The sequence below is a fragment of the Oncorhynchus clarkii genome, chromosome 12 (assembly GCF_045791955.1).
Source record: "Oncorhynchus clarkii lewisi isolate Uvic-CL-2024 chromosome 12, UVic_Ocla_1.0, whole genome shotgun sequence".
NCBI classification, from domain to species: Eukaryota; Metazoa; Chordata; class Actinopteri; order Salmoniformes; family Salmonidae; genus Oncorhynchus; species Oncorhynchus clarkii.
Window position 1 is genome coordinate 4071515 of NC_092158.1, and position 22911 is coordinate 4094425.

Sequence of the window (22911 nt, forward strand, 5' to 3'; positions counted from 1 at the left end):
AGTGCGGTTTCAAAGCCTATTGGTCAGAGGGTATTATGATAATTAACGGTTGTGTAACTCCTGAACTTGAGCCAACTCTTTTTCAATGAGGTAAAAGTACACGCGAACAAAACAAACACATACCCTACTGTGAGAAGAGCTTGAATTTCACAGTATTTCCACAAAAGGTAGAGCCACTTCTGTTCCGTTCAGATCTTGGCCCCAAAAGCATCTTAATGCTGAAAGTTCATCATTAGAACCTTCGTAGATACATCATTAAATCCCCCCCCCCCCAAAAAAAACATAGTAAAGTTGTGATATACCCACTGCCTCAGACCACTTGTAAAAACAGCTAAGAGCATTTTTTTTTTTTGCCCTTCCACATCACTTTGTACGCAGAAGATCTCTGCTAAACATATAATCAAGATGTTGATCTTGTCTGTCTATGACCTCGGATAACTTGTGAAATGAAGTTCACAACAAACACACAAAAAAAGAAAAGTTGTCTTTGAACAAGTAAGGGAAGGATAAGAATGAATGGCAGTAGGCCTACACATTTAAATCATATTGACGTTAATGTCATGTTCAGTCAACGGAGTTAAACATACATTTCATGATGTGTAACAACATGCGCAATTATGTGCCAAATGGATCTGTGATTGAGTGCATTATTATAGGGTAAGCATTAGAATAAGTTGCCTCTTTAGTTGCAGTCATTAATATTTATCGGAGCTGATCCGTCGTCAGTATTGTGAAATTATTATAATGTCAAGATAAGATTAGAATGGAGAAATCTGATCTGAGAGCAGAGTTGCCTTTCTTTTGATCCTATCTGTATAGACACAGGCTCCAACTACGCACATAGGGCCCGATTCAGACTTAGGTAATGCATGCCCTTCCTATGCACTTCTCAGTAGTTGGTATTCAGACTGACCTTATGCAGGTGCATAACGGGCTTTGCAGGTGTGATTCCCTTGTGCGTGGTGAATACACTTTAATTGAATTCAACTGCTGAATACCCTCCCATTTGCTGGCCAACAGAATTTATCCTGGATTTTTCATTCAATAGGGTTTTCAGTACATTTATTGAAAGTCATTCCTTTAAATTTGGTGTACCTTTTTAATTAGTATTTTATCAAGAGACTGACTAGAATATATGAAGAGAACGATTCAGAATATTAGGGATCAGTTCTACTTAATTTCCATGAACATGTTAAATGTGCAACCAGAGGGAAAACAATTCTAGATCACCTTTACTCCACACACAGAGACACGTACAAAGCTCTCCCCCGCACTTCATTTGGTATCCTCCTGATTCCTGCTTACAAGCTCAAATTAAAGTGACTCGGTCAATAAAAAAGTGGTCAGATGAAGCAGATGCTAAACTACAGGACTGTTTTGCAGCACAGACTGGAACATGTTCCTGGATTCTTCCGATGGCATTGAGGAGTACACCACATCAGTCATTGGCTTCATCAATAAGTGCATCGAGGACGTCATCCCCACAGTGAATGTATGTACATGCCTCAATCAAACTAGACCTGAATCAAACAATGAAATCATCGACCAAACGATTGAAGATTGATATTCAGAATTTTTTTCAGTGCAACGTGAGTTATATTAGTCAGTATGGCAATGTAATGTTATTGATCTGTCAGTTTCCTTAGCTAATTCCCTACTTTTCACACTGACACAGTAGTAAACAGCTACAGGTAGCTAGCTAACAACCATGGTGGAGGGTGAAAGGATAGCAGCCCCAGCTGTCAGTGAGAGAGGAGGCTATTCTGGATAGGGCAGGTACTTTTGTAGTTCCAGTTCCTAGAAGTCAGGACAGAGATAACAGTAACATAATATTCAGTGTGGTGTATTTTGACTATAATGAAGTATGTTTCTTGTGAGGTTTTTCTGTCCTCAGAAAAATAGAGCTGTAAAATCCTATCTACACATGAAGAGATCCCAATGAAGAGCAGTGGTTCTCAGTCCTAGGGGACTCAAAGAGGAGCACATTGTTGTTTTTGCCTCAGCACTGCACAGCTGATTCAAATGATCAAGTCATCATCAAGCTTCAAGTGGTATTTATGTATTCATTTGTGATGTTATCCTTGACATGATCCTGCTATTGACACATACTACACATATCAATCCAATGTTATTTTGATTTGTTATCAGGGATATTATACTTTAGTAATCCACAATGACCTGGTGATGTAAAAGTCTAATAATTACATTATCTTCCATATTCCAACAGATACCTTGTAACTGGGGATACCTTCAAAACGATTGCCTACATTTACCATGTAGGGGCACTGCAAGGTTGGGTGACCAGGGCCATCTGGGACTGCCTCCTGGGGGGGATTCAGGCGTGTGAAGGCTACCTGTGTCCTGCATAACTTCATGAGGATGGACACGAGGACCAGGATGGGACAAGATTCCTGTTGAACACTGTACATTTAACTTCCTTATTTTCTCAAAACAGTCTCTCCCCTTTTCCCTAAATCCTCTAGGTTATATCAGCTGTGTCGGTGAACCCCTCCCGCATCTGAACTGGCTACATAGAGGGCAACAGAATGATCAGAGGTGAGAGGTCACTTGGTCGGGTCAACAGGAAGTATTATTAAAGAGATGCTTTACATTGAAATACAGATAGAGATACAGTAGTCCCAGAGTTAATGATCCCAGGTCAGTTTATATTATACAGGAAGTATTACTAAAGAGATGTAGTAGTCCCAGAGTTAATGATCCCAGGTCAGTTTATATTATACAGGAAGTATTATTAAAGAGATGTAGTAGTCTCAGAGTTAATGATCCCAGGTCAGTTTATATTATACAGGAAGTATTATTAAAGAGATGTAGTAGTCCCAGAGTTAATGATCCCAGGTCAGTTTATATTATACAGGAAGTATTATTAAAGAGATGCTTTACATTGAAATACAGATAGAGATGCAGTAGTCCCAGAGTTAATGATCCAAGGTCCGTTTTGCATTTCACCTCCTGATGATTATGATGACTGACAGTGTTAGAATGACAAAAAAAACACAAGGCTTAAACATGCTTATCGCTCTCTCTCCATCTGTCTCTCGTCTGCAGGTATGTTTTGACGTGAGAGGGGATGCCAACCCCCAGTCGTCGCCACCTCTCCTGCTCTCAAGATAAACTTCGGTCCGACTGGGAGCCCAAGGCTGGCTAGGAGACACAACTAGAGAAACTATTATATAATTGTGATGAACTGAGAGAATATTAGGGTAGCACTGCAATTCATTAATCATTAGCTGTCTTCCCTGCTCTTACCTCTTTCTCTTTGTCTTTTAGACCTCTCCCCACCTCCTCTTTCTTCCTCTGTTTTTATAATGAACACCAGATGTGCATTGAAGTACAGATTGAACTTGTATTTATAATGCATGTATTATCTATTTATAACCCTTGGATAATGAACTTCTTTCAATAAAGTGTTTCACATTCTCTCCTGGTTGAAATTAAGTCTCATTTGATGAAATACTACACCTATCCTGTTTTTATCAGATCAATGCAGATGAAGGAAATTAGATACTGAGATGAACCGGTTGGAGAGTATTTACATGATGCATAAGAAGTGGAGTGTACTGTTTTTTAAAATTATATATATATATGAATTACAAAATCAGCCTTTAACTTGTTAAATCATTTTCTAGTTTATTGCATAGTTACAATGTGTAACCATTGATGTCCCAGGACAAGGATTGGTAAACACTATTGAAGTGTATAATTGTAATACCACACATGCAGACACAGCTTCATTCAAAGCTTCATTCAAAAAGACTGGAATTCAATACTGGTATTCGATATGACTGAAACTGCACCTTTATTTGCCAAGGTAGAGCACAAGATCCAAGCAAATCAAAGTGTATGTCACATGCGCCAAATACAACAGTGAAATGCTTACTTACAAGCCCTTAACCAACAATACAGTTAAGAAACAAAACTAGTTAAAAAAGATACAAAATAATGAAAGAGCAGCAGTAGCTGTTCAGGAGTCTCATGACTTGGGGGTGGAAGCTGTTCAGGAGTCTCATGACTTGGGGGTGGAAGCTGTTCAGGAGTCTCATGGCTTGGGGGGTGGAAGCTGTTCAGGAGTCTCATGGCTTGGGGGTGGAAGCTGTACAGGAGTCTCATGGCTTGGGGGGTGGAAGCTGTTCAGGAGTCTCATGGCTTGGGGGGTGGAAGCTGTTCAGGAGTCTCATGGCTTGGGGGTGGAAGCTGTACAGGAGTCTCATGGCTTGGGGGGTGGAAGCTGTTCAGGAGTCTCATGGCTTGGGGGTGGAAGCTGTTCAGAAGTCTCATGGCTTGGGGGTGGAAGCTGTTCAGGAGTCTCATGGCTTGGGGGTGGAAGCTGTTAAGAAGTCTTTTGGACCTAGACGTGGCGGTCCGGTAGTGTTTGCCATTCGGTAGCAGAGAGAGAACAGTCTATGACTAGGATGGCTGGAGTCTTTGACATTTTTATACACACCTGGTATAGGAGGTCCTGGGTGGCAGGAAGCTTGGCCTCAGTGATATACTGGGCCGTACGCACTACCCTGTTTTGTCCCAGGGTCCTTACGCTTAGTGATGAGATTTGAGGGCACTATGGTGTTGAATGCGGAGCTGCAGTCAATGAATAGCATTCTCACATAGGTTTTCCTTTTGTCCAGGTGGGAAAGGGCAGTGTGGAGTGCAATAAAGACTGCATCATCTGTGGATCTGTTGGGGTAGTACGCAAATTGGAGTGGGTCTAGGGTTTCTGGGATAATAGTGTTGATGTGAGCCATGACCAGCCTTTCAAAGCACTTCATGGCTACAGACGTGAGTGCTTCAGGTCAGTAGTCAATTAGACAGGTTACCTTAGTGTTCTCGGGGCACAGGGACTATGGTGGTCTGCATGAAACATGCTTGTATTACAGACTCAGTCAGAGAAAGGTTGAAAATGTCAGTGAAGACATTTGCCAGTTGGTCAACGCATGCTCGGAGTACAAGTCCTGGTAATCCGTCTGGCCCTGCGGCGTTGTGAATGTTGACCTGTTTAAAGGGCTTACTCACATCAGCTACGGAGAGTGTGATCACACAGTCATCCGGAACAGCTGATGCTCTCATGCATGTTTCAGTGTTACTTTCCTCGAAGCGAGCAAAGAAGTAATTTAGCTTGTCTGGTAGGCTCGTGTCACTGGGCAGCTCTCGGCTGTGCTTCCCTTTTATAGTCCGTAATAGTATGCAAGCCCTGCCACATCTGACGAGCGTCGGAGCCGGTGTAGTGTGATTCAATCTTAGTCCTGTATTGACGCTTTGCCTGTTTGATGGTTCGTCGGAGGGCATAGCAGGATTTCTTGTAAGCTTCCGGGTTAGAGTCCCACTCCTTGAAAGCGGCAGCGCTACCCTTTAGCTCAGTGCGGGTGTTGTTGTAATCCATGGCTTCTGGTTGGGATATGTACGTCACTGTGGGGACGACGTCATCAATGCACTTATTGATGAAGCCAATGACTGATGTGGTGGTATACTTCTCAATGCCATTGGAAGAATCCAGGAACATGTTCCAGTCTGTGATAGCAAAACAGTCCTGCAGTTTAGCATCTGTTTCATCTGACCACTTTTTTATTTACCGAGACACTAAAGCTTCCTGCTTTAATTTTGGCTTGTAAGCCGGAATCAGGAGGATGGAATTATGGTCAGATTTGCCAAATAGAGGGTGAGGGAGAGCTTGTATGTGTCTCTGTATGTGGAGTAGGTGGTAAATAGACAGCTATGAAGAATACAGATGAAAACTCTCTTGGTAAATAGTGTGTTCTACAGCTTATCATGAGATACTCTACCTCAGGTGAGCAAAACCTTGAGACTTCCTTAGATTTCGTGCTCCAGCTGTTGTTTACCTATATACATACTCCGCCACATCCCTTGTCTTACCAGACGCCGCTGTTCTATCCTGCCGGTACAGCATATAACCAGCGAGCTGCATGTTGATAGTGTCGTTGTTCAGCCACGACTCTGTGAAGCATAAGATACTACAGTTTTGAATGTCCCTTTGGTAGTTTAATCTTCCACGTAGGTCATCTACTTTATCGTCCAAAGATTCCATTCTGCTAGCAAACGTTCAAGGTAGTGGGGCTTTATTCTATCGCCTACGAATTCTCAGAAGGCAGCCTGCCCTCCGGCCCCTTTTTTCTCCACCTACTCTTCATGCAAATCATGGGGGATCTGGGCCTGTTCCCGAGAAAGCAGTATATCGTTGGTGTCGGCCTCGTCAGACACATTAAAGGTGGTGAGTAATCGCAGTCCGGATGTCCAGAAGTTATTTTCGGTCATAAGAGACGGTGGCGGCAACATTATGTACAAAATAAAAACAAAAATGTACAAACAAAAAAAACACAAAAAAACTACAAAAAAAACGTCTGCCTTCTTCTCCGGTGCCATCTTACAAATGGAATGGCCATCTGTGAGAGTATGACATTTTGTACCAGTAGTAAGCATACAGCAGGCCCACATAGACAAACAGAGAATCCAATTACTCTACCATGTGGTTTAGAAAACTCAAAATGTTTGTAAGCTAAAATAAAACACAGAGAATTGATTCACTTTTCAATCAACCCTGCCTCAATACGCTTCATAGTTTAAAGTCAACGAGAAAGATAAAGCAAAAATTTTGCCAGGTTTCCAGGGGGTGAAAACAGTTTATTTGGTGTTTCAATGGAGAGGTGGACATATCTAAAGAGTCACATGTTTGCAGTCAAATATCACAAAACAATGTGAATACAGTATAACTGAAAAGGTTGGCCCACATGAAGAGAAGCGGAGATGTCCTTCTCCCTCTAACGGCCCAACACAGAACAGCAGGAAGAAGGAAAACATGGTAGGAAAAGGAAATAACCAAACATTGAAAAGAGTTCGACCAGTATACACAACATGATATTGATGCACAAAAAGGTCCGTTATTTAGTTTGAATCAGTCTCTCTCTAATAATCCAGGTAAATGTGACATATTCAGCATTGAGACCACTGATATGCATAAATTATGTCAAATAAAATTATTATTTCAAAACAAAATCCCCAAACTAAGTAAATGTATGAAGAAAGGTATTGTGTGCAGTGGTCAGATAAGTGTCTGGCTGTAGTGGTCAGAGAGAGATGTGTCTGGCTTTAGGATCTCGTCCTGAATTATTGTAGTGACATCATCCAGACACCAGGTGGCAGAATATAAAGTATTCCCATATCAATTTCCTCTCACTAAACATAATCTTTGGTGGTTTTGACACAATATGACAGACATCTCATTCTAACTGATGATGACCTTATGTATCAATATAATCATGTAGACACTGAGTGGACAAAACATTAGGAACACCTGCTCTTTCCATGACTGACCAGGTGAAAGCTATGATCCCTTATGATGTCACTTGTTAAATCCACTTTAAATCAGTGTAGATGACATGGATAGAGTATGTGTGTCATTCAGAGGGTAAATGGGTAAGGCAAAAGATTTAAGTGCCTTTGAACGGGTATGGTAGTAGGTTCCAGGCGCACCGGTTTGAATGTGTCAAGAACTGCAAAGCTGCTGGGTTTTTCACGCTCAACAGTTTCCCGTGTTTATCAAAAATGGTCCACCACCCAAAGGACATCCAGCCAACATGACACAACTGTGGGAAGCATTGGGAGTTAACATGGCCCAGCATCCCTGTGGAACGCTTTTAACATCTTGTTCATGCCCCCACAAATGGAGGTTGTTCTGAGGGCAAAAAGGGGTGTTCTTAATGTTTTGCACTCTCAGTGTATATCTGATGTCTATCACCCTTTTCAAAAAATGTACCTCATTTTTAAGGACTGCCGTTTGTGAGCGATATCATGAGATGAACCTCTGAACGCTTTAAAAAGGTACAGTAATAGGAGGGTCCTTAAAAGGCACCCTATTCCCTATTTAGGGCACTAGTGCACTATACAATGGGAATAAGGTGCCATAAGATATGAATAGGAACACACACACTTCTCAATGACGTACAGACACAGACCACCACACTCTTGACGTCTAGGTTCCAAGACTGCTTCCCAAATGGCACCCTATTCCCTATATAGGGCACTACTTTTGCCCAGGCCCCATAGGGCCTTAGTGCATGACCAGGGATCGTCATAGGAGCCCTGGTCAAAAGTAGTGCACTTTATATAGGGAATAGGGTGTGATTTGGGTCACACTGAGCCTGGTGCACAGGACATGTAAGCATGAGACGAAAACAGAACTGAATCATATGTTATCATTCCCTGTGCAACATCCATCACTTAAGTCAACCCTAACTTCAGGTACTGTATTGTGTGCAAACCTGCAGTTTAGTTCGGACAAGGTATTGTTCAGTAGTGAAGAGACTGAGGGTTCAAACCAAAACGACGCCTCTACGAGAGAGGGAGGAGTTATAATCCATTCACTGACATGACTGCCATAGTCACACACACACACACACACACACACACACACACACACACACACACACACACACACACACACACACACACACACACACACACACACACACACACACACACACACACACACACACACACACACACACAAAAGTCAATATAGGAGCTGTTAAGTAATCAGGTTGGTTTTCTCGGCATGCCATAAAACAGACATTCACACTTCAGAGAGAGACAGAATGATCTAAAAACTCAGTATTCTAACTAAAACAAAAAGGAGGAAAAAAAAAACTAAGTGCACTCATCTATTCCCTGATTAAACGTCTAGCATTCCTGATCCAGAATGAGAATCTTCATTTAATATTCGAACCCTAAGCGATTTGGAACATGGTAAAGAGGGTTCCACTAACCCTTAATGCTGCAGCTGGGTTATTGGTTGTTCCTGAAGAGCTACCCCCCCTGTAAGTTTGCTCCAACCCATGATTCAGCTTATCAATCAGCTATTATTATTAGAATCAGGTGCTAGGTTAGGGTCAGTGGAAACCTACAGGACGGTAGCTCTCCAGGAACAGGCTTGGAGAGCCCTGATGCATGATGACACCCTCTAAGGGTCTGGAGCGGCTTGGTTAAACTGCGAGAGGAGTGAAGGCGAGGCTGGTTTTGTTCCTCCAATGCTCAGCGTTTCTCATGTCTCGCAGTGCATCTGAAGCGGGCAGCTCGGGTTGACTGACAGATCAGAAACAGGAAGGGGTTGTACTTGCACAGAAAGCAGGAAGTCAGAGGAGCAAGTTCAGTTCATAATTGGTTGCGTCTGAAATGGAACCCTATTCCCTATGTAGTGCACTACTTTAGACCAGAGCCCTATGGAACCCTATATAGTGCACTACTTTAGACCAGAGCCCTATGGAACCCTATTCCCTATATAGTGCACTACTTTAGACCAGAGCCCTATGGAACCCTATTCCCTATATAGTGCACTACTTTAGACCAGAGCCCTATGGAACCCTATTCCCTATATAGTGCACTACTTTAGAACAGAGCCCTATAGAACCCTATTCCCTATATAGTGCACTACGTTTGACTAGAGCCCGCATAGAGCAACAGTAGTGCACTGAGTAGAGAATAGGGTGCTGTTCCAGATGTAGCCCGTGAGTGTGTGGGCTACTGGGCCATGCTGTTGAGGCTGCTGTTGGATCCTCCCAGGCCGTTCTCGGTCTTCTGGAAACTCTTGACTGCACTGGGGACTTGCATGCCTGTACTGAGGCTCAGTCCTCCGCACCAAACCTGGAGCACAACAAACACACACACGTAAAGAACACGATCATCGTCACGGAGGGAGTTATAAAGACACATGGCTCGGAAACTGCTGCCACTTTATGACAACATGAACAGAGCTATGGACTGAGCACAAGCTTCAACAAGGATTCCTGGTAGACCAAGGAAGCCTCTTGCCTGAACACTGGAAACAGCGATGCCTACGCATATCCAGTACATTTCACAGGTATGTAGAATAACACGTGAAGAGAAGGTGAGGTACCCTCCTAGCGGCAGGGTAGCCTAGTGGTTAGAGCGTTGGACTAGTAACCGGAAGGTTGCAAGTTCAAACCCCCGAGCTGGCAAGGTACAAATCTGTCGTTCTGCCCCTGAACAGGCAGTTAACCCACTGTTCCTAGGCCGTCATTGAAAATAAGAATTTGAGTCAAACCAAGCTTTATTAATATAGCACATTTCAGACATGAAAGCAACGCAATGCGCTTCACAGGAAAAAAATAAGAAAAACCCCCAAATAAAATGGAACAAATATGGTTATCAATACGTCACACCTGGGAGAGATTTACATGGTTATCAATACATCATGCCAGGGAGAGATGTACATGGTTATCAATACATCATGCCAGGGAGAGATGTACATGGTATCAATACATCACACCAGGGAGAGATTTACATGGTTATCAATACATCACACCCGGGAGAGATTTACATGGTTATCAATAGGTCACACCTGGGTAAGCCTAGACGAAACACAGCCCTTTGTGTTTCTACAAATCCACTAGGGGAAAAATGATTGGAACCATTTCCCTGTTTGACCGCTAGGTTTTATGGGTATTATGATACTTCCACTGTGGGGCTCTATAGCCAACGGCTTAGCTAGCTGCTAGCTAGCTACATTAGTGAAAAGGGGGGAAATGCTAGCTAGCTACATTAGTGAAAAGGGGGGAAATGCTAGCTAGCTACATTAGTGAAAAGGGGGGAAATGCTAGCTAGCTACATTAGTGAACAGGGGGGAAATGCTAGCTAGCTACATTAGTGAAAAGGGGGGAAATGCTAGCTAGCTACATTAGTGAAAAGGGGGGAAATGCTAGCTAGCTACATTAGTGAAAAGGGGGGAAATGCTAGCTAGCTACATTAGTGAAAATGGGGGAAATGCTAGCTAGCTACATTAGTGAAAATGGGGGAAATGCTAGCTAGCTACATTAGTGAAAAGGGGGAAATGCTAGCTAGCTACATTAGTGAAAAGGGGGGAAATGCTAGCTAGCTACATTAGTGAAAAGGGGGGAAATGCTAGCTAGCTACATTAGTGAAAAGGGGGGAAAATGCTAGCTAGCTACATTAGTGAAAAGGGGGGGAATGCTAGCTAGCTTTACCACAGTGTTAGTATGTTTTACCCACTAAAATAGTTATTGCCAGCTATTCTGAAATGAGTAATTCAAATTTGAATACACTGAATATGATTTTTTATTTTATTTTAAAGTCAACACGTCAATAGTAAGATCTGTTGAACATCTTGGGTCCAATAGATTTATGTGCTACATCTGGAAAACCAAAATCAAATGTTTCCTTTCATATTCCGTGTTGGTTTTGGTAAGTGAAGCATGTTTTTATAAATGTTTTATAAATGGGAAAATAGAAAATGACAGCACATTGACTTTCATGTTGGTTGGTTGGTGTTATAGTTCAGTGGTAAACTGCACAGTTAATTACCGTGAAGTGCTTAGCTATAAAACGCTTTATGGATGGAAAAATAGATTAGACTTTACATTGACTGCATAGAATTTATACATAGACCTTTCATGTGTGCATTATAGACCCATATGAACAACTTAATTGTGATGTGGAGTAGGGCTGTAAATTAGTTATGAAAGAGTTATGATATGACCCCCGACTACACGATTTGATCCCTAACATTGACCCTGAGATTTCAACCCCGTGGGGATCTTAATTCACCATTGACCTCAGTGAGAAGAAGGTAACTCGGGGGGCCTGTACCGAACGGAGTGGGAAATGGGGCTGATACATGCGTGTGGATCAACTGCTTGGTTTCAGTGTTGTAGAAGTATGGCATATATATATATAGTAGTATGGCATAGAAGTATGGCATATATATATATAAGCATAATTTCAAATCGTGGTATGGCTTTATGGCATATATATATTTTTATTTGACCTTTTTTTAACGAGGCAAGTCAGTTAAGAACAAATTCTTATTTTCAATGACGGCCTAGGAACAGTGGGTTAACTGCCTTGTTCAGGGGGCAGAACGACAGATTTGTACCTTGTCAGCCCGGGGCATTGGACCTTGCAACCTTCCGGTTACTAGTCCAACGCTCTAACCACTAGGCTACGCTGCCGCCCCTACACTCTAACCACTAGGCTACGCTGCCGCCCCTACACTCTAACCACTAGGCTACGCTGCCGCCCCTACACTCTAACCACTAGGCTACGCTGCCGCCCCTACACTCTAACCACTAGGCTACGCTGCCGCCCCTACACTCTAACCACTAGGCTACGCTGCCACCCCTACACTCTAACCACTAGGCTACGCTGCCGCCCCTACACTCTAACCACTAGGCTACGCTGCCGCCCCTACACTCTAACCACTAGGCTACGCTGCCGCCCCAAATTCACCAACACTGGTATGACAGGAGCACACTTTTGAGAACAGACAAAATGACGACACTACAATGTTATTGGCATAATGCATCTATTAAAGATACCTAAATATGAGCGGTTACATAGCGTGACATAAATGCCCTGATAACCCTGTAGGGACCTGTTATAACACGTTCACGCTGTAACTTGTTACCTATTGGTGTCATCTAGGTCTTGATAACAGGACAGGTTCTCTGGTATAATATACAGTCACGAGTAGGAGTGCATCGGCCATGACACCCGACAGGACTTACCATGAAGGCTGGTACTACAGGTTGGCTAAACTTAGCCTTGAACGTGTGGATCAACTGCTTGGTTTCAGCGTTGTAGAAGGACAGTTGTCCTGTGGACGAGAAAAACTGTTATTTAAGACAAACTACTGTATCCACTTCACTTGTTCAAGCACAGCCTACAATCCCAAATGGTAGCCTGTTCCCTACATAGTGAACTACCGCTATGGGCTCTGGTCAAAAGCAGTGTATAGGGAATAGGCCACCTGGTCAAAAGTAGTGCACTATGTAGGGAGAAAGACTGTACCACTTTACAAGCACAGAGAGCATGATTAAAATATAATTTTGATCCTCTGGGAAGAAGAAAAGCCTTGTTTGTAGTCGCCTACTCCACAGTCATTTCCTGGAGGATGGAGGCCCAGTGGGTAGTAATCTACTCTACAGTCATTTCCTGGAGGATGGAGGCCCAGTGGGTAGTAATCTACTCCACAGTCATTTCCTGGGGGATGGAGGCCCAGTGGGTAGTAATCTACTCTACAGTCATTTCCTGGGGGATGGAGGCCCAGTGGGTAGTAATCTACTCTACAGTCATTTCCTGGGGGATGGAGGCCCAGTGGGTAGTAATCTACTCTACAGTCATTTCCTGGGGGATGGAGGCCCAGTGGGTAGTAATCTACTCTACAGTCATTTCCTGGGGGATGGAGGCCCAGTGGGTAGTAATCTACTCTACAGTCATTTCCTGGGGGATGGAGGCCCAGTGGGTAGTAATCTACTATACAGTCATTTCCTGGGGGATGGAGGCCCAGTGGGTAGTAATCTACTCTACAGTCATTTCCTGGGGGATGGAGGCCCAGTGGGTAGTAATCTACTCTACAGTCATTTCCTGGGGGATGGAGGCCCAGTGGGTAGTAATCTACTCCACAGTCATTTCCTGGGGGATGGAGGCCCAGTGGGTAGTAATCTACTCTACAGTCATTTCCTGGGGGATGAAGGCCCAGTGGGTAGTAATCTACTCCACAGTCATTTCCTGGAGGATGGAGGCCCAGTGGGTAGTAATCTACTCTACAGTAATTTCCTGGGGGATGGAGGCCCAGTGGGTAGTAATCTACTCTACAGTCATTTCCTGGGGGATGGAGGCCCAGTGGGTAGTAATCTACTCTACAGTCATTTCCTGGGGGATGGAGGCCCAGTGGGTAGTAATCTACTCTACAGTCATTTCCTGGGGGATGGAGGCCCAGTGGGTAGTAATCTACTCCACAGTCATTTCCTGGGGATGTAGGCCCAGTGGGAAGTAATCTACTCTACAGTCATTTCCTGGAGGATGGAGGCCCAGTGGGTAGTAATCTACTCTACAGTCTTTTCCTGGGGGATGGAGGCCCAGTGGGTAGTAATCTACTCTACAGTCTTTTCCTGGGGGATGGAGGCCCAGTGGGTAGTAATCTACTCTACAGTCATTTCCTGGGGGATGGAGGCCCAGTGGGTAGTAATCTACTCTACAGTCATTTCCTGGGGGATGGAGGCCCAGTGGGTAGTAATCTACTCTACAGTCATTTCCTGGGGGATGGAGGCCCAGTGGGTAGTAATCTACTCTACAGTCATTTCCTGGGGGATGGAGGCCCAGTGGGAAGTAATCTACTCTACAGTCATTTCCTGGGGGATGGAGGCCCAGTGGGTAGTAATCTACTCTACAGTCATTTCCTGGAGGATGGAGGCCCAGTGGGTAGTAATCTACTCTACAGTCATTTCCTGGGGGATGGAGGCCCAGTGGGTAGTAATCTACTCTACAGTCATTTCCTGGGGGATGGAGGCCCAGTGGGTAGTAATCTACTCTACAGTCATTTCCTGGGGGATGGAGGCCCAGTGGGTAGTAATCTACTCTACAGTCATTTCCTGGAGGATGGAGGCCCAGTGGGTAGTAATCTACTCTACAGTCATTTCCTGGAGGATGGAGGCCCAGTGGGTAGTAATCTACTCTACAGTCATTTCCTGGAGGATGGAGGCCCAGTGGGTAGTAATCTACTCTACAGTCTTTTCCTGGGGGATGGAGGCCCAGTGGGTAGTAATCTACTCTACAGTCTTTTCCTGGAGGATGGAGGCCCAGTGGGTAGTAATCTACTCCACAGTCATTTCCTGGAGGATGGAGGCCCAGTGGGTAGTAATCTATTCTACAGTCATTTCCTGGAGGATGGAGGCCCAGTGGGTAGTAATCTACTCTACAGTCATTTCCTGGGGGATGGAGGCCCAGTGGGTAGTAATCTATTCTACAGTCATTTCCTGGAGGATGGAGGCCCAGTGGGTAGTAATCTATTCTACAGTCTTTTCCTGGGGGATGGAGGCCCAGTGGGTAGTAATCTACTCTACAGTCATTTCCTGGAGGATGGAGGCCCAGTGGGTAGTAATCTACTCTACAGTCATTTCCTGGGGGATGGAGGCCCAGTGGGTAGTAATCTACTCTACAGTCATTTCCTGGAGGATGGAGGCCCAGTGGGTAGTAATCTACTCTACAGTCATTTCCTGGAGGATGGAGGCCCAGTGGGTAGTAATCTACTCTACAGTCATTTCCTGGGGGATGGAGGCCCAGTGGGTAGTAATCTACTCTACAGTCATTTCCTGGAGGATGGAGGCCCAGTGGGTAGTAATCTACTCTACAGTCTTTTCCTGGGGGATGGAGGCCCAGTGGGTAGTAATCTACTCTACAGTCATTTCCTGGAGGATGGAGGCCCAGTGGGTAGTAATCTACTCTACAGTCATTTCCTGGAGGATGGAGGCCCAGTGGGTAATAATCTACTCTACAGTCATTTCCTGGGGGATGGAGGCCCAGTGGGTAGTAATCTACTCTACAGTCATTTCCTGGGGGATGGAGGCCCAGTGGGTAGTAATCTACTCTACAGTCATTTCCTGGAGGGTGGAGGCCCAGTGGGTAGTAATCTACTCTACAGTCATTTCCTGGAGGATGGAGGCCCAGTGGGTAGTAATCTACTCTACAGTCATTTCCTGGGGGATGGAGGCCCAGTGGGTAGTAATCTACTCTACAGTCATTTCCTGGGGGATGGAGGCCCAGTGGGTAGTAATCTATTCTACAGTCATTTCCTGGGGGATGGAGGCCCAGTGGGTAGTAATCTACTCTACAGTCATTTCCTGGGGGATGGAGGCCCAGTGGGTAGTAATCTACTCTACAGTCATTTCCTGGGGGATGGAGGCCCAGTGGGTAGTAATCTACTCTACAGTCTTTTCCTGGGGGATGGAGGCCCAGTGGGTAGTAATCTACTCTACAGTCATTTCCTGGAGGATGGAGGCCCAGTGGGTAGTAATCTACTCTACAGTCTTTTCCTGGGGGATGGAGGCCCAGTGGGTAGTAATCTACTCTACAGTCTTTTCCTGGAGGATGGAGGCCCAGTGGGTAGTAATCTACTCCACAGTCATTTCCTGGAGGATGGAGGCCCAGTGGGTAGTAATCTATTCTACAGTCATTTCCTGGAGGATGGAGGCCCAGTGGGTAGTAATCTACTCTACAGTCATTTCCTGGGGGATGGAGGCCCAGTGGGTAGTAATCTATTCTACAGTCATTTCCTGGAGGATGGAGGCCCAGTGGGTAGTAATCTATTCTACAGTCTTTTCCTGGGGGATGGAGGCCCAGTGGGTAGTAATCTACTCTACAGTCATTTCCTGGAGGATGGAGGCCCAGTGGGTAGTAATCTACTCTACAGTCATTTCCTGGGGGATGGAGGCCCAGTGGGTAGTAATCTACTCTACAGTCATTTCCTGGAGGATGGAGGCCCAGTGGGTAGTAATCTACTCTACAGTCATTTCATGGAGGATGGAGGCCCAGTGGGTAGTAATCTACTCTACAGTCTTTTCCTGGGGGATGGAGGCCCAGTGGGTAGTAATCTACTCTACAGTCATTTCCTGGGGGATGGAGGCCCAGTGGGTAGTAATCTACTCTACAGTCATTTCCTGGAGGATGGAGGCCCAGTGGGTAGTAATCTACTCTACAGTAATTTCCTGGAGGATGGAGGCCCAGTGGGTAGTAATCTACTCTACAGTCATTTCCTGGGGGATGGAGGCCCAGTGGGTAGTAATCTACTCTACAGTCATTTCCTGGAGGATGGAGGCCCAGTGGGTAGTAATCTACTCTACAGTCATTTCCTGGGGGATGGAGGCCCAGTGGGTAGTAATCTACTCTACAGTCATTTCCTGGAGGATGGAGGCCCAGTGGGTAGTAATCTACTCTACAGTCATTTCCTGGGGGATGGAGGCCCAGTGGGTAGTAATCTACTCTACAGTCATTTCCTGGAGGATGGAGGCCCAGTGGGTAGTAATCTACTCTACAGTCTTTTCCTGGGGGATGGAGGCCCAGTGGGTAGTAATCTACTCTACAGTCATTTCCTGGAGGATGGAGGCCCAGTGGGTAGTAATCTACTCTACAGTCATTTCCTGGGGGATGGAGGCCCAGTGGGTAGTAATCTACTCTACAGTCATTTCCTGGAGGATGGAGGCCCAGTGGGTAGTAATCTACTCTACAGTCATTTCCTGGAGGATGGAGGCCCAGTGGGTAGTAATCTACTCTACAGTCATTTCCTGGAGGATGGAGGCCCAGTGGGTAGTAATTTACTCCACAGTCATTTCCTGGGGGATGGAGGCCCAGTGGGTAGTAATCTACTCTACAGTCATTTCCTGGAGGATGGAGGCCCAGTGGGAAGTAATTTACTCTACAGTCATTTCCTGGGGGATGGAGGCCCAGTGGGAAGTAATCTACTTCACAGTCATTTCCTGGGGGATGGAGGCCCAGTGGGTAGTAATCTACTCCACAGTCATTTCCTGGAGGATGGAGGCCCAGTGGGAAGTAATTTACTCCACAGTCGTTTCCTGGAGGATGGAGGCCCAGTGGGAAGTAATTTACTCTACAGTCATTTCCTGGGGGAAAGAGATGGCTGAAATCCAATATGGCGGTATCCGATGGCCTATGCATGTGTCACGGGTCACAGTCACTCCAGGGATATAGTTTCCCATTTCCGGACTGTAAAACACACAACAACCTGTAAATCTAATGTTCTCCATTTGGTTTAACTGGAAATAACTTAAGATATAACGGGATCCAACAGGCTTTAACTGGAAACAACTTACAGTAGTACGGGTGTTAAGATAAACCCACCTGAGTCCAGGTCACAGAAGGCCCCCGGACCTCGTAGTGTGTTGAATAACCCCTCATATTATACTGTATAAACCCACCTGAGTCCAGGTCACAGAAGACCCCCGGACCTCGTAGTGTGTTGAATAACCCCTCATATTATACTGTATAAACCCACCTGAGTCCAGGTCACAGAAGACCCCCGGACCTCGTAGTGTGTTGAATAACCCCTCATATTATACTGTATAAACCCACCTGAGTCCAGGTCACAGAAGACCCCGATGCGTCCAGGCGCGGTGCCGTCCAGGCTCTTGGCCTTGTTGTTGTGCTTGGCAGCGAAGGAGGGCTGTAGCCAGTTGTTGATGTGGATACACCAGGTAGTGTTGGTCTTACCCAGCTGGTCAAACTTTCCCAGGTTCCTGTAGGAGACCCCAACACTGTAGGACTTACAGTCTTTAAGGGCTTTCACCTCCCAGTAGTGTTGACCACAGTCCATACTGGTATCACCTGGGGGGGAGAGACTATATTATCAACATATTATATTACACTACATGACCAATAGCATGTGGCCATCTGTTCGTCAAACATCTCATTCCAAAATCATGGGCATTAATATGGAGTTGGTCCCCCCTTTGCTGCTATAACAGCCTCCACTCTTCTGGGAAGGCTTTCTACTAGATGTTGGAACATTACTGCTATAACAGCCTCCACTCTTCTGGGAAGGCTTTCCACTAGATGTAGGAATGTTTCCCCTGCTCCAGAGAACACGTTTCCACTGCCCCAGAGAACACGTTTCCACTGCCCCAGAGAACACGTTTCCACTGCCCCAGAGAACACGTTTCCACTGCTCCAGAGAACACGTTTCCACTGCTCCAGAGAACACGTTTCCACTGCTCCAGAGAACACGTTTCCACTGCTCCAGAGAACACGTTTCCACTGCTCCAGAGAACACGTTTCCACTGCTCCAGAGAACATGTTTCCACTGCTCCAGAGAACACGTTTCCACTGCTCCAGAGAACATGTTTCCACTGCTCCAGAGAACATGTTTCCACTGCTCCAGAGAACAGGTTTCCACTGCTCCAGAGAACATGTTTCCACTGCTCCAGAGAACACGTTTCCACTGCCCCAGAGAACACGTTTCCACTGCCCCAGAGAACACGTTTCCACTGCTCCAGAGAACACGTTTCCACTGCTCCAGAGAACACGTTTCCACTGCTCCAGAGAACACGTTTCCACTGCTCCAGAGAACATGTTTCCACTGCTCCAGAGAACACGTTTCCATTACAGTGAGCTTTACACCACATCAGCCGACGCTTGGTGATCTTATGCTTGTGTGCAGCTGCTCGGCCACGGAAACCCATTTCATGAAGCTCCAGACAAACAGTTCTTGTGCAGACGTTGCTTCCAGAGGCATAGTTTATATCATTATTATATATATATATAGTGTTTTTTTAAATGTATTTCTTATTTCACCTTTATTTAACCAGGTAGGCTAGTTGAGAACAAGTCCTCATTTGCAACTGCGACCTGGCCAAGATAAAGCATTGCAATTCGACACAGACTTACACATGGAATAAACAAAACATAGTCAATAATACAGTAGAACAAAAGAAAACAAAAAGTATATATACAGTGTGTGCAAGTGAGGTAAGATAAGGGAGGTAAGGCAATAAATAGGCCATGGTGGCGAAGCAATTACAATATAGCAATTAAACACTGGAATGGTAGGATGTGCTGAAGATGAATGTGCAAGTAGAGATACTGGGGTGCAAAAGAGCAAGATACATAAATAAATACAGTATGGGGATGAGGTAGATAGAAGGGCTTTTTACAGATGAGCTATGTACAGGTGCAGTGATCTGTGAGCTGCTCTGACAGCTGATGCTTAAAGCTAGTGAGGGAGATATGAGTCTCCAGCTTCAGAGATATTTACAGTTTGTTCCAGTCATGGGCAGCAGAGAACTGGAAGGAAAGACGACCAAAGGAGGAATTTGCTTTGGGGGTGACCAGTGAGATATACCTACTGGAGCGCGTGCTACAAGTGGGTGCTGCTATGGTGACCAGTAAACTGAGATAAGGCGGGGCTTTACCTGGCAGAGACTTACAGATGACCTGTAGCCAGTGGGTTTGGCGACGAATATGAAGCGAGGGCCAGCCAACGAGAGCGTACAGGTCGCAATGGTGGGTAGTATATGGGGCTTTGGTGACAAAACGGATGGCACTGTGAAAGACTGCATCCAGGTTGTTGAGTAGAGTGTTGGAGGCTATTTTGTAGATGACATCACCGAAGTCAAGGATCGGTAGGATGGTCAGTTTTACGAGGGTATGTTTGGCAGCATGAGTGAAGGATGCTTTGTTGTGATATAGGAAGCCGATTCTAGATGTAATTTTGGATTGGAGATGTTTAATGTCAGTCTGGAAGGAGAGTTTACAGTCTAGCCAGACACCTAGGTATTTGTAGTTGTCCACATATTCTAAGTCAGAGCCGTCCAGAGTAGTGATGCTGGACGGGCGAGCAGGTGCGGGCAGTGATCGGTTGAATAGCATGCATTTAGTTTCACTTGCGTTTAAGAGCAGTTGGAGGCCACGGAAGGAGAGTTGTATGGCATTGAAGCTCATCTGGAGGTTTGTTAACACAGTGTCCAAAGAAGGGCCAGAAGTATACAGAATGGTGTCGTCTGCATAGAGGTGTTTGAGATAATCACCAGCAGCAAAAGCGACATCATTGATATATACAGAGAAGAGAGTCGGCCCGAGGATTGAACTCTGTGGCACCCCCATAGAGACTGCCAGAGGTCCGGACAGCAGACCCTCCGATTTGACACACTGAACTATATCAGAGAAGTAGTTGGTAAACCAGGCAAGGCAATCATTTGAGAAACCAAGGCTGTCGAGTCTGCCGATAAGAATACAGTGATTGACAGAGTCGAAAGCCTTGGCCAGGTCGATGAATACGGCTTCACAGTACTGTCTTTCATCGATGGCAGGTTATGATGTCGTTTAGTACCTTGAGCGTGGCTGAGGTGCACCCATGACCAGCTCGGAACCCAGATTGCATAGCGGACAAGGTATCTGTGGTGACAGTGTTTCCTAGTCTCAGAGCAGTGGGAAGCTGGGAGGAGGTGCTCTTATTCTCCATGGACTTTACAGTGTCCCAAAACTTTTGGGAATTAGCGCTACAGGATGCAAATTTCTGTTTAAAAAAGCTAGCCTTAGCTTTCCTAACTGCCTGTGTGTATTGGTTCCTAACCTCCCTGAAAAGTTGCATATCACGGGGGCTATTCGATGCTAATGCAGCACGCCACAGGATGTTTTTGTGCTGGTCAAGGGTAGACAGGTCTGGGGAGAACCAAGGACTATATCTAATCCTAGTTGTAATTTTTTTGAATGGGGCATGCTTATTTAAGATGGTGAGGAAGGCACTTTTAAATAATAGCCAGGCATCATCTACTGACGGGATGAGGTCGATGTCATTCCAGGATACCCGGGCCAGGTCGATTAGAAATGCCTGCTGTGTTGACCATACTTGTGTCACCTAGGGCCGGATATTATATGATTAAATAATTAGCTGATTGTAAAATGTTTCTCTTCTGTGCCAATAAATCAACAGACGTTAGACAAAATGTGCTCTGAGTTTCACGTCTTATCTGCTCATTGCTCAACAGCTGTTCAGCTATCTTACTACGTTAAAAGAAATCAGGGATCATCAACAAGATTCAGCCATGGGACGCTGTATTAATTGAGCAGATGGTCAGGGGGCCAGAACATAATTACAAATCATTTGGAGACGGCATATTAAAAAAAAAAAGTTTTAAAAAATTGCCCAGAAAACTTTGAAACCCCAAATAAAAGTCACCCTTGGGCCAAATTCACCTACTAATGACTATACTACGTGGGTAGAGACTTGTGTGTTTATGGGTGTGTCTCAAGACACCCAATTACACAATGGACTGGCTTCTCAGACATAGATTATACCTGATCCTGTACTTATTGAACATGCTGTTTAATCAGTGTCTGGGAAAGCAGCCCTATTGGCTTAGCTACCCGTCAGTCATTATGGGTTGGTTGTGTTTACCCAGTCATAGATATGGATCAGTTCCCGTTGACAGATTGCCCAATATAGGAATACATGGCACATTAAAATATATGTAAGTTTGGTAGTGTTTACCAAGCCCAGTGATGTGGTAACGTTGTGTTTATCTACCTAGCACGGTGTGTGTGTTGACCTACCTAGCATGGTGTGTGTGTTGACCTACCTAGCATGGTGTGTGTGTGGGGCAGAGGGATGAGTGTGTTTATCTACCTAGCACGGTGTGTGTGTGGGGCAGAGGGATGAGCGTGTTGACCTACCTAGCACGGTGTGTGTGTGTGTGTGGGGCAGAGGGATGAGTGTGTTTATCTACCTAGCATGGTGTGTGTGTGTGGGGCAGAGGGATGAGTGTGTTTATCTACCTAGCATGGTGTGTGTGTGTGGGGCAGAGGGATGCGTGTGTTGACCTACCTAGCACGGTGTGTGTGTGTGTGGGGCAGAGGGATGAGCGTGTTGACCTACCTAGCACGGTGTAGGACTCTCCAGTGAACCGGTCTCTGCCTCCTCTGATGGCAGGCGACCGTGTCGTTGACGTTCTCTTGGGAGACGGAGTTCCACTTCTACCACAGAGAGGAAGGGAGGACACAACAATAACACACTGACATTTTGACTGATGACGATCGGCTGCTGCTCATAATAATGTCTGGAACAGAGAGACAATGGAATGGCATCAAACTCAGGGAGCGACAGCTAGCCTAGTGGTTAGAGCGTAGAGGCGGCAGGTAGCCTAGTGGTTAGAGCGTAGAGGCGGCAGGGAGCCTAGTGGTTAGAGTGTAGAGGTGGCAGGTAGCCTAGTGGTTAGAGTGCAGAGGTGGCAGGTAGCCTAGTAGTTAGAGTGTAGAGGTAGCCTAGTGGTTAGAGTGTAGCGGTGGCAGGGTAGCCTAGTGGTTAGGGTGTAGAGGCGGCAGGGTAGCCTAGTGGTTAGAGTGTAGAGGTAGCCTAGTGGTTAGAGTGTAGAGGTGGCAGGGTAGCCTAGTGGTTAGGGTGTAGAGGCGGCAGGTAGCCTAGTGGTTAGAGTGTAGAGGCAGGTAGTCTAGTGGTTAGAGTGTAGGGGCGGCAGGTAGCCTAGTGGTTAAGAGTGTAGAGGTGGCAGGGTAGCCTAGTGGGTAGAGTGTAGAGGTGGTAGGTAGCCTAGTGGGTAGAGTGTAGAG

General features: G+C 45.5%; 1 protein-coding gene across 4 annotated transcripts in view; it reads right to left on the reverse strand.

Moving 5' to 3' along the window:
• Nucleotides 1-6631: 6631 nt before the first annotated feature.
• LOC139422658 (FSD1-like protein) overlaps nucleotides 6632-22911 on the reverse strand; it is an 83048-nt gene continuing 66768 nt past the window's right edge. For 2 of the 4 annotated variants that reach the window (XM_071173827.1, XM_071173825.1), the window contains 4 exons: nucleotides 22223-22317; nucleotides 17926-18177; nucleotides 12567-12655; nucleotides 6632-9666 (listed from right to left, as the gene is read on the reverse strand). In XM_071173827.1, the coding sequence (XP_071029928.1) occupies nucleotides 9544-9666; nucleotides 12567-12655; nucleotides 17926-18177; nucleotides 22223-22317 (559 nt within the window). In that variant the 3' untranslated portion in view covers nucleotides 6632-9543. Of the gene's footprint in view, nucleotides 9667-12566; nucleotides 12656-17925; nucleotides 18178-22222; nucleotides 22321-22911 lie in introns of all 4 variants that reach the window. The other 2 variants (XM_071173826.1, XM_071173824.1) reach the window with 1 other exon arrangement.